The sequence below is a fragment of the Cydia pomonella genome, chromosome 14 (genome assembly GCF_033807575.1).
Source record: "Cydia pomonella isolate Wapato2018A chromosome 14, ilCydPomo1, whole genome shotgun sequence".
Lineage (NCBI taxonomy): Eukaryota > Metazoa > Arthropoda > Insecta > Lepidoptera > Tortricidae > Cydia > Cydia pomonella.
Genome location: NC_084716.1, coordinates 6,715,774 through 6,729,082, shown reverse-complemented (window position 1 = coordinate 6,729,082; position 13,309 = coordinate 6,715,774). Strand labels below are relative to the sequence as shown.

Below are 13,309 nucleotides of genomic sequence, written 5' to 3'. Positions count from 1 at the left end.
AGTTCTTTCATTAATGCATTATTAAATTCTGACCCTGGATCACAACTAATTTTATATGGTAATCCGAAATGTGAAAAATATTTAATTAAAGCTTTGATAACCTCTGGAGTGGATCGATTTGAAATTAAAATGGCTTGTCCTAATTTACTAAATGCATCCACTATTGTAAGATATAATTTTCCATCTATTTTAAAAAGATCTATAAATAGTTCTTCAAAGGGTTTCTGTTGCGTTTGGGTTAATTGAATCAATGGATTTAAAGGTTTACGATCGTATTTCATCTGTTTACATATATCACAGTTATTTATTACTGCGGTTATTACTTCTTTCATTTTAGGGAAGTAATATTGTCGTTTTAATCTATTATAAGTTTCATTTATGCCTCTGTGACATGATTTTCCTTCATGATATTTCAAGATAATGTCTTTTTGTTCTGATTCATCCTGCAATATCGTTAGTCTTTTTGTACATTCTATAAAAGGAACTGACTTTTTGTCAAACATTCGTTCTACGGTTTCGGAAAATGCTGTTTTAATTTGTGGTGAATTAAAATATACGAAATACTTTTTATTTGGGACTAATTTTGTTTTAATAAACTCTTCAATCAAAAGAGCATCTAAAGGTAAAAATGCTTCAATTACTTTTCCTTTAATAATAACTTTGAATTCGTTTTTAAACCAATGAGTTAATATCAATTGATCTGATCTCGTATCTACAGCTTCATATAGAATGGGAATAATGGAGTCTGATTCTCCTAAAATCTCTACATATTCACCTTCGTCTTCGTTTTCAGAAGCACTCATGGTGGCTTCAGATATATCATCTGGAATATTTATATAATCAGTGACGTTTTGACTTGGGGCGGAAGTCGATGGGACGTTTTGATAAATAGGATCGCTATCCTGTACATCTAAAATATTTAAATTTATTCTTGACAGAGCATCAGCATTAGTGTTTTGTTTTCCTTGCTTATAAATTATTTCAAAATTGTATTCTTGTAAACGAAGTCTCCAACGAGTTAACTTACTGTTGGGCTCCTTAAGAGAATATAACTACGCTAACGGTCTGTGTTCAGTAAAAAATTGAAACTTTTTTCCGTAGAGATAAGGCCTAAAGTGCCTTACTCCCCAAAGTACAGCTAACAATTCTTTTTCTATTGTGCTGTATCTTTGTTCAGCGGCGTGTTCAATTTAATGTTCTGCTTGCATAAGCTATTGGTTTATCACTTCCTATGTTTCCTTGGGATAGAACTGCTCCTAAGGCTGTATTTGAGGCGTCTGTTGTTAATATAAAAGGTTTATAAAAATCGGGGTACTGTAAAATTGGAGCATTCGTTAAGAGTGTTTTACAGGTTTCAAAAGCCTTTATGAACTCCTCGGATGCTTCAACCTTTTGTCCCTTCTTTAACATTTGCGTCATTGGTTTCGTTATTTTCGCAAAGTCTGGGATGAACTTTCTATAGTAACCCACTAATCCTAGAAAACTTTTGATTTCCCTAATAGAATTTGGAAGTGGATATTTAAGAACTGCTTTAATTTTATCTTCGTTTGGTTTCAAACCATCCTTAGTTATAGTATGACCTAAGTACAAAACTTCCTTTCGAAGGAATTCTGACTTATCCAACTGTAATTTAAGGTTTGCTTGACGTAGGGTATCAAAACCTTTCTTAAGACGTGTAATATGTTCTGATAAAGTTGCAGAAAAGATGATTATATCATCTAAATAGATGAGACAGTGCGTCCCTTGTAGTCCTTTGAGTATGTTATCCATTGCTCTTTGGAATGTAGCAGGAGCCGTCTTTAATCCGAAGGGCATACGTTTGAATTCATAGTGCCCATTAACGGTACTAAATGCGCTTTTCGGTTGGTCCTCAGGATTCACCTCTATTTGATGATATCCTGAAGCCAAATCTAAAGTAGTGAAGTAGGAACTATTACCTAGTTTGTCAAATATATCATCTATATTATTTATCATCTGTGGTAATTTCGTTTAGTTTACGATAGTCAATTACCATCCGAAATTTCTGTTCACCTGACGCATCCATTTTCTTTGGAATAATGTGCACAGGTGCACTCCAAGGAGAATATGATGGTCTGATTATATCAGATTTGAGCAATTTATCAACTTGCCTCTTAATTTCGGCGGTTTGGTTAGGTGATTGTCGATACGACTTAATGTAAATCGGCGTTTCGTCTTTTGTCCTAATATGATGTTTCACTTCATGAGTAAAAGTCAAAGGAATGTCTTCGTGGTAGACATTTTGCTGTGAATATAAAGACATATCTTTATATTCACGGCAAAATTTTATGATCGCATCGCGCTCTTCCTCATTCATGTGTTCCGTTCTTAATTTATTTAAATTTTGCGTAAGGAGCTCATTATGACTTGAATCCGATATGTTATTACATAATATTTCATGTTTAAATTGTTTAATTTCAAACGGTGAAAAAATATCTACTTGCATTATTTTATCACTTTGGTTTTTAACGGTTGTCTGAGCGAAGCCGTCTTTACAATGTAACAAGGCACATGGCATCATTAGTTCTTCTGAGAATTTAACTCGGTCTATTATTCCTTGAACTTCGCGTAGTTGAGTCGGAATAATGACCCTTTGTTCTGTACGCGGTTGTACTGTTAAGGTGAGTATCGGTATTTTTACCGATTTCGTTTTTGAAAGGTAAAGTGGTATTTCTGAATTGTACGTTAATAGTAAATCTCTTTCTAAGTCGATTTTAGCATTTAACTTTTTTAATAAATCCATACCTAATAAGCCATCGTATTCATTATTTAAATCATATTCATAGAATTTATGTTGAAGGTCGCTCTCATTGAATATTTTAAATAGCGGTATTTTTACTACCGTGTTATGTGTGCTAATGGCATGCGTTGTTATGACGTTGAATGACTCAACCGTTTTACGATCGGCGTAAAATTTATTTATTACTGCATTGTTAAGAAAACAACGTGAACTGCCTGTATCAATTAATAGTTTTATATTTTGTTCCGGTATTTTGATATAAGGGAGAAATTCAGTTTTTATGGGTTTTGTCCTGATTTTGAGGCTCTGACCTGAAAATTTCTTGAGGTCGATGGTCTTGGTCCGATATCCCATTAGAAGTTTCATTATTTATATAGTTACCTCTGTGCTGAGATGTAAGTTTAAATTAGTTGTACTCGGTTTAGACGTCGATGGTTTTGGACGCGGGGTAAATGTAGGTCTATTATTAGTTGTATTGGACCTTGTATTCTGGGATTCCTGCGCGTTATTCGATTGCGCTTGAAAGGGCCTATTTTGGTGACTATTCTGGGATTGACCCTGGTACGGTCGAAAAGTATTTTGAAAGTTATCTCGAGGAGTGAAAGTATTTCGCCCTGTATTCGAGGTGCTTGGACTCGAGTAATTTTTTCGCGTGTCAGTTTTTGAGTTATTTGGTTTTTTATATTGATTTTGGACCTTTCGATTTTTATAATAATGTTCATCAAAGTGAGCCTGTTCTAGAGCGTATTTTAACGCTTCTTCTAGCGATCTTGGTTCCTTAATTTGGATTGCTCTAAGTATTCTTTCTGGGATATTATATAAAAGTACGTCCAGTGCCGTATGATTATAAATGTTCATTTTAATCTGTAAACTTGATTCGTCATATTGCTCTGCAATTTTGGAAAACAATTGATTTTTTACTGATTGTATTCTAGCACAGAATTCATTTAACTTTTCTCCTTGTTTAATGGTTAGGTTAGGTTAGGGTGTTTTTCCGTCCTCTGATCACCGAAATGTTGAATTAAAAGTTGTTTTAACATAGACCAATTTTGAGCTAAATAGTCATTTTCACTTACTAATTCTGCTGCTATGTCGGTAAGTCTAGAGGTTATTACTTCTAGAATGTATAAATAACGATCTTCCGACCCATTTCAATAGTGTTGTAACACAAAGTCACATTTTCGCAAGAATCTGCTTAGTTGGCGTGGATCACCATTGTAAGTAGGAATTATTTTCATCATTTCTCCTAACGTAGGCATTTGCGGATTCCGTTCTGTATTATTTTCCTGGACTGTTGGGATGCCTAGAGGAGGCATAGGAGGCATTTGGTATCCCGCGACTCTAGCATATACTGGTGGCATTTCTGGTTGGTAAGAGGAATATCTTCCAGCCTCATCCGAACCTTCTTCATAATCAGCTTCGTTATCTAAATTTAAATTAGCCTGCATTTGGTTTGCTAAATTATCTGCAGGTTGTACTTGTGCTTGAGTTTGGGCCTGAGCCTGAGCCGAAACCTGAGCTTGAGCTTGGTTCATGGCTTGGCTATCAGCTGCCTGGGCCAACAGATCCATTAAATTTAAAACTCAATTAAGTTTACAAATCGATTTGTTCTATATTAACCGCAAATTGACCTAGTGATGAAATAAAAATTAATTTTATAATATATAAAGAATATGCACGATTAAGATTATTTTGAGTTATTAAAGTGCAAGAACGAGTCCTTAAATCGTGTACTATTTTAATATAAATTATAGTACACTCCCTATTATTTATAAGCGTGAACACAAATTACACACACACACAAAAATAAAAAATCAAATTGCGGATTGTGGAGCTCCTATATAAATTATAATACAATTATTATTATTTTTTAAGGAAGGAATGGTGTTAGTGAGTACTGTTCTCCACCCTATGGATCCTCCCGATCCCGAGGTTTCTCTCTCTCTCTCTCTATATATATTGGTAGTTGGTAATTAATAGGTGAATTTCGCAGCAGCGCTTCAAAATTAAGGATGTAGGAATCTTCTTCTGATAAATTCTTGATAGAAGCGAACTCGCAGGGGCGGAAACAATAAAGGGTGGCCACTTACTTCAATGTCTTCGGTCACCTGGAGTCCTTCAGAAAATCCTACCGACTGCGGCACAAATGTCGTCGCTAAGGGTTGCGTTAGCGAGGAGCTGATGAATTGCTGAACGGCGAATCACTTGGAGATTGATGATGTCGAATAAAACCAACAGAGTAGAATTAACTTTATATTAAAGTAATAATTACTACAACTGTACGGAGAGAGGAGTAGACCCGGAATGATGCTTGTGAGACGCAGCTCACCTTATATACGGATTTCTACACAAAGGAATTCTTAAGAAACTCACCACGTGCATGTGCAACACCTTGAGCAGCACGTACTACTCATAAATTATAAGTTTTATTACCTTTGTCCGTGCCTTTTGGCTTTGACATCGGATTAGTCAAATTATCTAGAACTCATTTACATCAGTAGCGAGAATATTTGTGACATCCCACGGGCAAAGGTACCTTATGGCGGGTATTGAGTTAAGCATACCCTAATAATCTATAGCTTTTAAGCTATCGATAGCATAAAAAATCAGCTTCCTAGGTTGCATAATTACCGAGATATAAATTTTTGAAATTTGCATTGCTAAATCAGTGATTTCGAGAAATTGGCAAATGAAGTTTAACTCTTTCAAAAACTATGTTCCTGCTGGAAGTTACATAGTGGGCTACGAAAAATGATTCTTTGGGCTTTATTTTATCAGAAAATATTAAAATAAGTCATGTAAGTATACTACCAAACCTTTAAATTTATCAATTAATATGCCTACTAGCCAATTTTTAAGAAATCGTGTTTAGCTTAAGTTTTCCTTTTTTTCGCGACAAGAATGTCAGATTTGTATATCTATGTATTGTACAATGACTACCAAACAAAATAAATAAAAAAATAAAACAAAAATTCACGGGTAATTTTTTTTTTCAATATTTTCATGCGAAATCACAGATAATGACAGTTTTTAGTCTTAAAGTAACAAACTATATATTTTTTCTACATAAATCAACAAACGTCTTTAATTAACTTAATATAAAACTTTCAACAACGTTATTAGACACTAATTTTTACTTTTTGAGGCACTTAAAGTTACATAAATATAACAGTCTTTGTTCCATACATTTACGAAAAGGTACCTTATGGAGATTAACATCTACTACGTCAGTACAATCAATCAATTACTATGTTGTACATTCTCAAAAACGCTTCCATTAATTTCTATTATTCTCTTAATACTTAATAATTACGAATATAATCAGTTCTTTGTCATAATATTATTTAAAAACAACAAATACACTACATGCAAAGAAAAGGTGCCTTATGGCTCAGGTACATGATATTAAGGATTTGCTTGTTCAGAACGCCTTTTCTTACAAAAATAGACACCGCCACGTACTTGGTTTCTATGACCCACCTCACCACAGTATGCGTCTTACGTTTTGGAACAGACACCAGACCACTGGAACTGGGCTGAGACTGAGGAGGAAGCACTTCGGGAAGAGCTTGCAAAGGAAACGCTTCGGGAAGAGATTCCAAAGGATCTTCATCCCGTGATACTGGCAGTTGGGGTGTGGGGCAAAGTATGTCTTTTGATTCAGGTGGAACAAATTGTCTAATTTTTTCAAAAAGATATTTTTGCTTCTCATGCAAAAGCCCTTGTGGTTGGATAACTTCAGGCATTTCGTCGTGATCAAATGTATTTTTAAACACAAAGTGCTGGGCATCAATTCCGTCAGATAATGATTTTTTGCATAAAACTTGACCAATTGAAGATGGGTCAGTATTAAAATGACTGTACGAAAGTAGCTGTGGTACGGTGAATGGATTCTTGGATTTAAAAAAAATTACCCAATCATAAGTTTTTACATTAATGGTATCACCAGACTCGTTCCCGACCATGACTGAGATTATAGAATCCGTCTTTCGGCATGCTGATACAGCTGCTTCGCAAACGACTTTCACCGTACTGACTTGTGAATTTCGGAATTTCTTTCTTCTTCTTCTCGAAGTCAAACGAATATCGCGGCACGGCGGTATGAAGGACAAAAGCCGGGCAAGTGACGACAAGAATTTTCTAACATTTCTAAATTACACCGCCATAAGGTACCTTTTGTACTAAACTTTAGAAGCATATTATTCAGCTTGTAGTTCACCTATAATAAAAATAAAGACAGGCAAAGACGTGTCGTAACGTACAGTTTACTAAATAGACATAAAATAAAAATCACTATTTTTACCGATTTTTACAAAACATTGAATATCTCCGTAACTAGAAACCCTCATAAGGTACTTTTTCATGTAAGATGTCACATTTTACTATGTTGCAATGCTACGGTTAGGGTTCGTCATTTGTGTGGTGGGTTCCTTAACTATATATCGTTGTCTAAGTACCCTCAACACAAGCCTTATTGAGCTTACTGTGGAACTTAGTCAATTTGTGTAATAATGTCGTATAACATTTATTTATTATTTATTGGAAAAAAACTTTTGACTCGACAACTTGACATTGTCAATGTAATCATAACACGCAAATTTTGAGAGTCTTGTCACGTGAGCTTTGTGAACAACGGACTTCGGTTATGATCGTAGGAAAGTAACGGAACTACTTCCGAACTTTATTTACCAATCATTGGTGAAGTTGCTATGGTTACTTTATAATAATAGCCTGTAGCCATAGAAACGTTACAAAAAGACAGACCGGATGTGGACCGGATAGTCAAGTAGGTACTACTTATTATAACCATAGTGGCTAGGTTACGGTTACTAGACTTGCAATTGATTAAACGAATATATCCGAGTAAGTTCGAATCGTTACGGCTAAATAAAAAATAACCTATCCCAATCAAAAAATTTGCATTCGGGATTTCGTTGTTTGTCATACCACCCAATGGCGAAAACCTCCAACGAAACTGAAAAGTAAAGGGTGGCTGTTTCGTAATACAACAATACTCCTATTCCTTGAAAATAAGGACTAATTTATAGTTGGGCTAGGAATTTACTCGCTTAGAGCATAGTCTGAATGAATCATACTGTCTCTATCTTATGCCAGTACTATCACCCCGAAAAAAGGGATGAGTACATATGCATATGCATTATATTATTTCTTCTACTGTTACTGACAAAACTGGTTTGCCAGACTATAGTTTTGTCAAGAAGATCAACTCAACCAGAAATGGCACCTGTCAAAAGAAGTTCGAGTATTTTAACGATTTTATTTGGTACAAATGGATTGAATTGGAATGCATTTAGGTTTTATGCACGTATAATAAAAAAATAAAGAAAATAATATTGTTGTACAAAAAACTAATATTGCACATACTTTTCTCAGAATCCATAATTACTAGCTGCTTAATTGAAAATGTTCTCAATATGCTGACCACGTGCTCGTATGCATGCGTTGTACCTTAACAATGTATTTCGATGTACTACATTTAGATAAGTAAGTAAGTAATTTATTTATTGTAAACTGTGTACATAAAGGTGTAAAATATAAAGGATGTATCAACAGTTGCTCGTTTCGAGCGTACAATTTATAGTCTTAAAAATAGATAACAACTATATCCATTATAACATATATTCTTAGTATCTAACACATATGGCTCTTTTCTTTCATCGCTTCGAAAAACTCATTTAAACTATAAAATACGTTTTCTGTAAGAAACCGTTTTAATTGAAACTTAAATTTATTACCATCTAACATTTTAATATAATTAGGTAGGGCATTAAATACACGTATGGAAGTGAAGAAGGCGCTTGTAGTACAATGTTATTTGCTTTTGGACACACTAGGTTATGCTTGTACTTTTCCCTTAGATTATCTCTTAATGAAGACTTTTTAGCAAAATATTCAAAATTATTCTTAACGAAAAGACAGAGTTCAAGTACATAAATACCCGTAAGAGTGAGTATCCGTTTGTCTTTAAATACCTTTCGAAGTGATTGCTCGATATACATACGGTATATAGTACGTACGCATCTCTTTTGTAAAAGAAAATTGCTTTGTACATCTACAGAATTTCCCCAAAAAATAATTCCGTAGGTAAGCAGTGGAAAAACATTTCCATAGTAAGAATTTTTAACAATGATTTCGGAGCAAGTGCCCGATAAGGTTGACAAAGCATAACATTGGCTAGAAATCAAATTATTAATTCGAACAATATGCTCTTTCCAGTTAAGAAAAGTATCAATAGTAACACCCAGGAAACGTATATTACTAACTTCTTCTATTGTCGTTCCGCCTTTTGTGATATTTAATTCTATGGGATTTGTTTTATAATTCCTAAACTGGATATATTTAGTTTTATTCAAGTTGATTTTAAGAGATCACGTTGCCGTATGGTGTTAAATGCCTGAGTAATTCGATCTTTTAGCATTTCTACATTATCTACTTCGGCGGAATATACGTCGTTTTTGATAGCTCCCCATAAAAAGAAGTTCAAACATGTTAAATCGGGCGATCTCGGTGGCCATCGCTTAGGACCGAATCGTCCGATCCATCGATTTCCGAATATTTCGGTCAAATTTTCACGGACTGCCACAACGAAATGAGCAGGGGCTCCGTCGAGTTGGAACCATGTCACATTTTTTACATTTTCGGGCAGATTGTTGTAATACTGTAATAAAGTGACATTTATCAATTGTAAAAAATGGACTGTATTCAAAGTACCATCAATAAATACCGGACCAATTATTGTATTTCCGTGAATAGCTGCCCAGACATTAACAGAGAACCTTTATTGGTGAGCTGTCTGTCTCATTAGACGGGGGTTTTCCGTACTCCAATAATGGATATTTTTTGGATTCCATAGTCCATTGTTAGTGAACGTTGATTCGTCCGTCCAAATAACATTTTGTGCGAATGTTATATCGCGTCTGTTCCCATGGCACTGAGAGCCCGCGCACACAAAGAGCGGTCAGAGTTCTGCGTTCTAGTGACCGTTGACCGCTCAAGAGTTCCAACACACACAAGCCGCGTTCAAATTCTCGCGTTCTAGTTCCGTTTGGGTCTTTGCACATGCACCATGTCACTAGAAAGTTCATCGTCCGATGAAGAATTATTGCTCTTCTTAATGAATTGTATAACATCATAAAACCTGATATCGAAAAACAAAATACTAACTGGAGGAAATGTGTTTCATCAAAAGAAAGGCAGGCTGTATTTTAAGGTATGTATTTATTTATTAAGGATAAGAAAAGACATTTTAGTATTTAGAAATGGGTAATTACTAAAATATACAAAAGGTTCATTTGTTAATCGAATCATCTAACGAATACGGCATGTTTTCGTAATATTCTGTTAGGTTTCCAGTCAACGGCGGCTGCGGTGTACTAGTTGTATGAAAAACTGGAGTTGATTGTGGTGAAAGGACGTACACCACCCTATTTTGTTGATTGGATGCATTAGCAGGTTCCGGAAACTGTTCAGAAACAGGCCTAGGAATGGCATACTGATCATAGGGACTTGGAACCGACTCTGAATTTGTTGTCGAACTGCAAGACCTTTGATTGACTGATGACGGTGCACTTGCATCACTCCCTTCTGCCACTTGTAGCTCGTACCGGGAAAATAGAGAAGCCATTTCTAGCTTTACTATACTTTGCATTCTAGGTGGGAATGTCTTAAGAGTTTGCGCGTAACTTAAAAAAAAATGATCGACTCCATCCATTTTGGTTTTTTGTTCATTTTTATTTTTTAAATATTCTAGTATTTTATCACTATCACTGGGATCTACGCTCGTTTTTATTCGTTTTCTCGGAATTTGCTTGCTTGGTCCAGTTGCATATACAGAAACCTCAGAATCTGTAGTATTTTGTGTTTCATTCATCGTAGAGTTCTCTGTGTCGGCTGTAACAGTGGTATGATTGTTGGCTGGAGTACGCTGACTATTAGTTTCTGTTTGTCTTCTAAAATTAAAATCGTCTAAAAACCTCAATTGCGAAGCCCATGGCCAAGACTTATACTTTTTATAAGCCTGGCCTGTAGAAGATTCATTATTTTTCTTGTACTTGTTGTAGTTATCCCTCAGACTCTTCCACTTGGCTATCCATATTTTACCTAAAAACAAAAAAAAATGTTTCAGGTACCTTGCTACAGGAGATACGTTTAAAACAATTGGCCATTCATACCGTATGGGATTTACAACTGTTGGTAAAATAGTGCAGGAAGTAAGTAAAGTAATATGGAAAACATTACAACCACTATTTATGGCAGAGCCAACTGAAAAAACATGGAAGGAGGCAGAAGCTGGTTTCAATGAGAAGTGGAGATTTCCAAATTGTATTGGCAGTATTGATGGAAAACATGTTTATATAAAATGCCCACCTAATACGGGAACATTACATTTTTGCTATAAACAAAGATTCTCTATTGTGTTGCTTGCAGTGGTGGATCCAGATTACAAATTTATTTTGATTGATGTTGGCAGCTATGGAAAAGATAGTGACAGTACGGTTTTTCAAAGGACGCCATTCTATGAAAAAATTGTTAACAATCAGCTGAACATTCCCGGGCCAAAGCCGTTACCAGGACGAGAAAAGCCAGTGCCTCACGTTTTTATTGGAGATGGCGGTTTCAAACTAGAAACATTTTTGATGAGACCTTTCCCAACTAATGTAACCATACAGGATGAAAGAAAAAGGACCTATAATAAGAGACTGAGTTGTGCAAGACGCATAGTAGAGAGCACATTTGGCATTTTGGCTCAAAAATGGCGGGTATTTTTTAAGCCATTGGAACTCAATGTAGACACTCGTTGATGTTGTAAAAGCAGCATGTTGTTTACACAATTACCTTAGAGTAAAAGGAGATTGTCACATCTACGATGATGAGCCAGACATAAATAATGATCAATGCAGTACCGCCTTTAAACCTTTTCAGCGAACAAATATGAACAGAACCAACTGTACAGCGTATGCAATTCGGGACGAATATATCGCTTATTTTAATCAGTAGGTAGGTATATATCCCAATTGTCAAAATTAGAAAGATTGGAATATAAAATTATTATTACAATGTCATGTTTTACTTACTCTCTCCAAATCCCATTTCTGTGGCAATTTCAAGCCAAGCTTCGGCTTTTTTATAGTCTACATCACTTAAATCGTATAATAAACTCCTTTCCCTAACCAATTCAATCAACTTTTCCGTGTTTCCAACTTCAGACATCGCGGCGTTCGGGCGTTCCCTGTCTCGGCGGGCAAAGAACTCTTAGAACGCGACGTTCCGCTTTGACCGCCGCGGTTTGACTGCCCGCTGTGTGCGTTGTTGTTATAGACTCGATACATTCTAATGAACGCCGAACGCGGAACTCGGAACTCCTGACCGCTCTCTGTGTGCGCGGGCTCTGAGCCATAAACCACTCACAATAAACTTGCCGCACTAGGTAGTCTCGCTGCAACAAAGCCTGCACTTTTAAAAATTTGTATAGATGCTTCTTGTTCTTTTTTAGTACTTTGTACACAATACTGTTGTTGACACCAAATAATTGAACAAAAAGTAATGACTGATAGATTTTCACAATTTAGAGGACAAATTTAAAAGAAATAACCAAAATTCAGGTGCCATTTTGTGTATCTTACAAATGAAAATAGTTCCTAGTACACCTAGATAAGACTTAAATCTCAATTGTTTTAAGATTATTTCTGAAGTAGCATCCCCGGTACCACGACACTAAACCACCGTTGAGCGATCATATCGCGATTGTCGGCATCCATTGACTGTTAAATTTAACTTTAATTGCTATTTTCTCTAAATTTAAGAACTTGGGAAAATTAAGTTATTGTTATTATGAGTACTAATTATCTAAGGAATCTTCGTTTAATTTAATGCTCCTGTTACAGGAAACACCCTGTATATTAAGTAGTACAGGAATTTAGAAGTATTTTTTTATAGTATAAATCAAATATTTATATTAAGTTACTATTACCTATGTATTATCTCAAGAAGGTCTTTCTTATATAAGACAACATATTTATATTTACTATAATAGTGTAGTTCAAGTTTATATATACATATATATGTTTATTTTTGTCAGCGTTACACTTATACATTGGTTGTCTATTTTTGTTACATGCCTATGATTGAACTGGATTATTTTTATTAATTTTTTTTAAGGGCCAACTGGGAACAGTAGGTGTTATACTTATGGGTAATCTTATATTATACTTAGTAACAGCGAATGTAATTGCATTGTTTTTTTTTATCAACTAATTATCGTTATTATTAGTCGTTTATTCACAAGGAACTTATTAAACTATATACTATATTATGAAACTAAAAGAAATTTTAACATATTAGGGACTAAATTATTATTTGTCGAATACTTATTTATTTATATATTTAGTTATTTATTTTAATTTTAATGTATTTGTTTGAATGTTGTGTGGCGTTTGTGGTTGTTACCTAATGCTCTATATTTTCCGCTTATGTATTGTTTGATTATGTTTTACTATGTCATTGGTGGCATTGTTTATTGCGTTTGTGTTT

At 34.9% G+C, this 13,309-nt stretch overlaps 1 protein-coding gene across 1 annotated transcript; it reads right to left on the bottom strand.

The window, feature by feature from the left end:
• Nucleotides 1–8,916: 8,916 nt before the first annotated feature.
• On the bottom strand, nt 8,917–12,318 carry LOC133524808 (uncharacterized). Its single transcript, XM_061860953.1, has 2 exons — nt 11,854–12,318; nt 8,917–10,879 (listed from the first exon to the last, which is right to left on the bottom strand). Exons 1-2 carry the CDS (start codon nt 11,987–11,989, stop codon nt 10,068–10,070), a joined length of 948 nt encoding a protein of 315 aa, XP_061716937.1. The 5' UTR covers nt 11,990–12,318; the 3' UTR covers nt 8,917–10,067.
• Nucleotides 12,319–13,309: the final 991 nt, after the last annotated feature.

Coding starts and splice junctions, on each gene's coding strand:
- LOC133524808 (XM_061860953.1), bottom strand. CDS start 11,989: ATGTCTGAAGTTGGAAACACGGAAAAGTTGATTGAATTGGTTAGGGAA. Junction 10,880..11,853: donor AGAAATGGGATTTGGAGAGA/GTAAGTAAAACA, acceptor TTTTGTTTTTAG/GTAAAATATGGATAGCCAAG.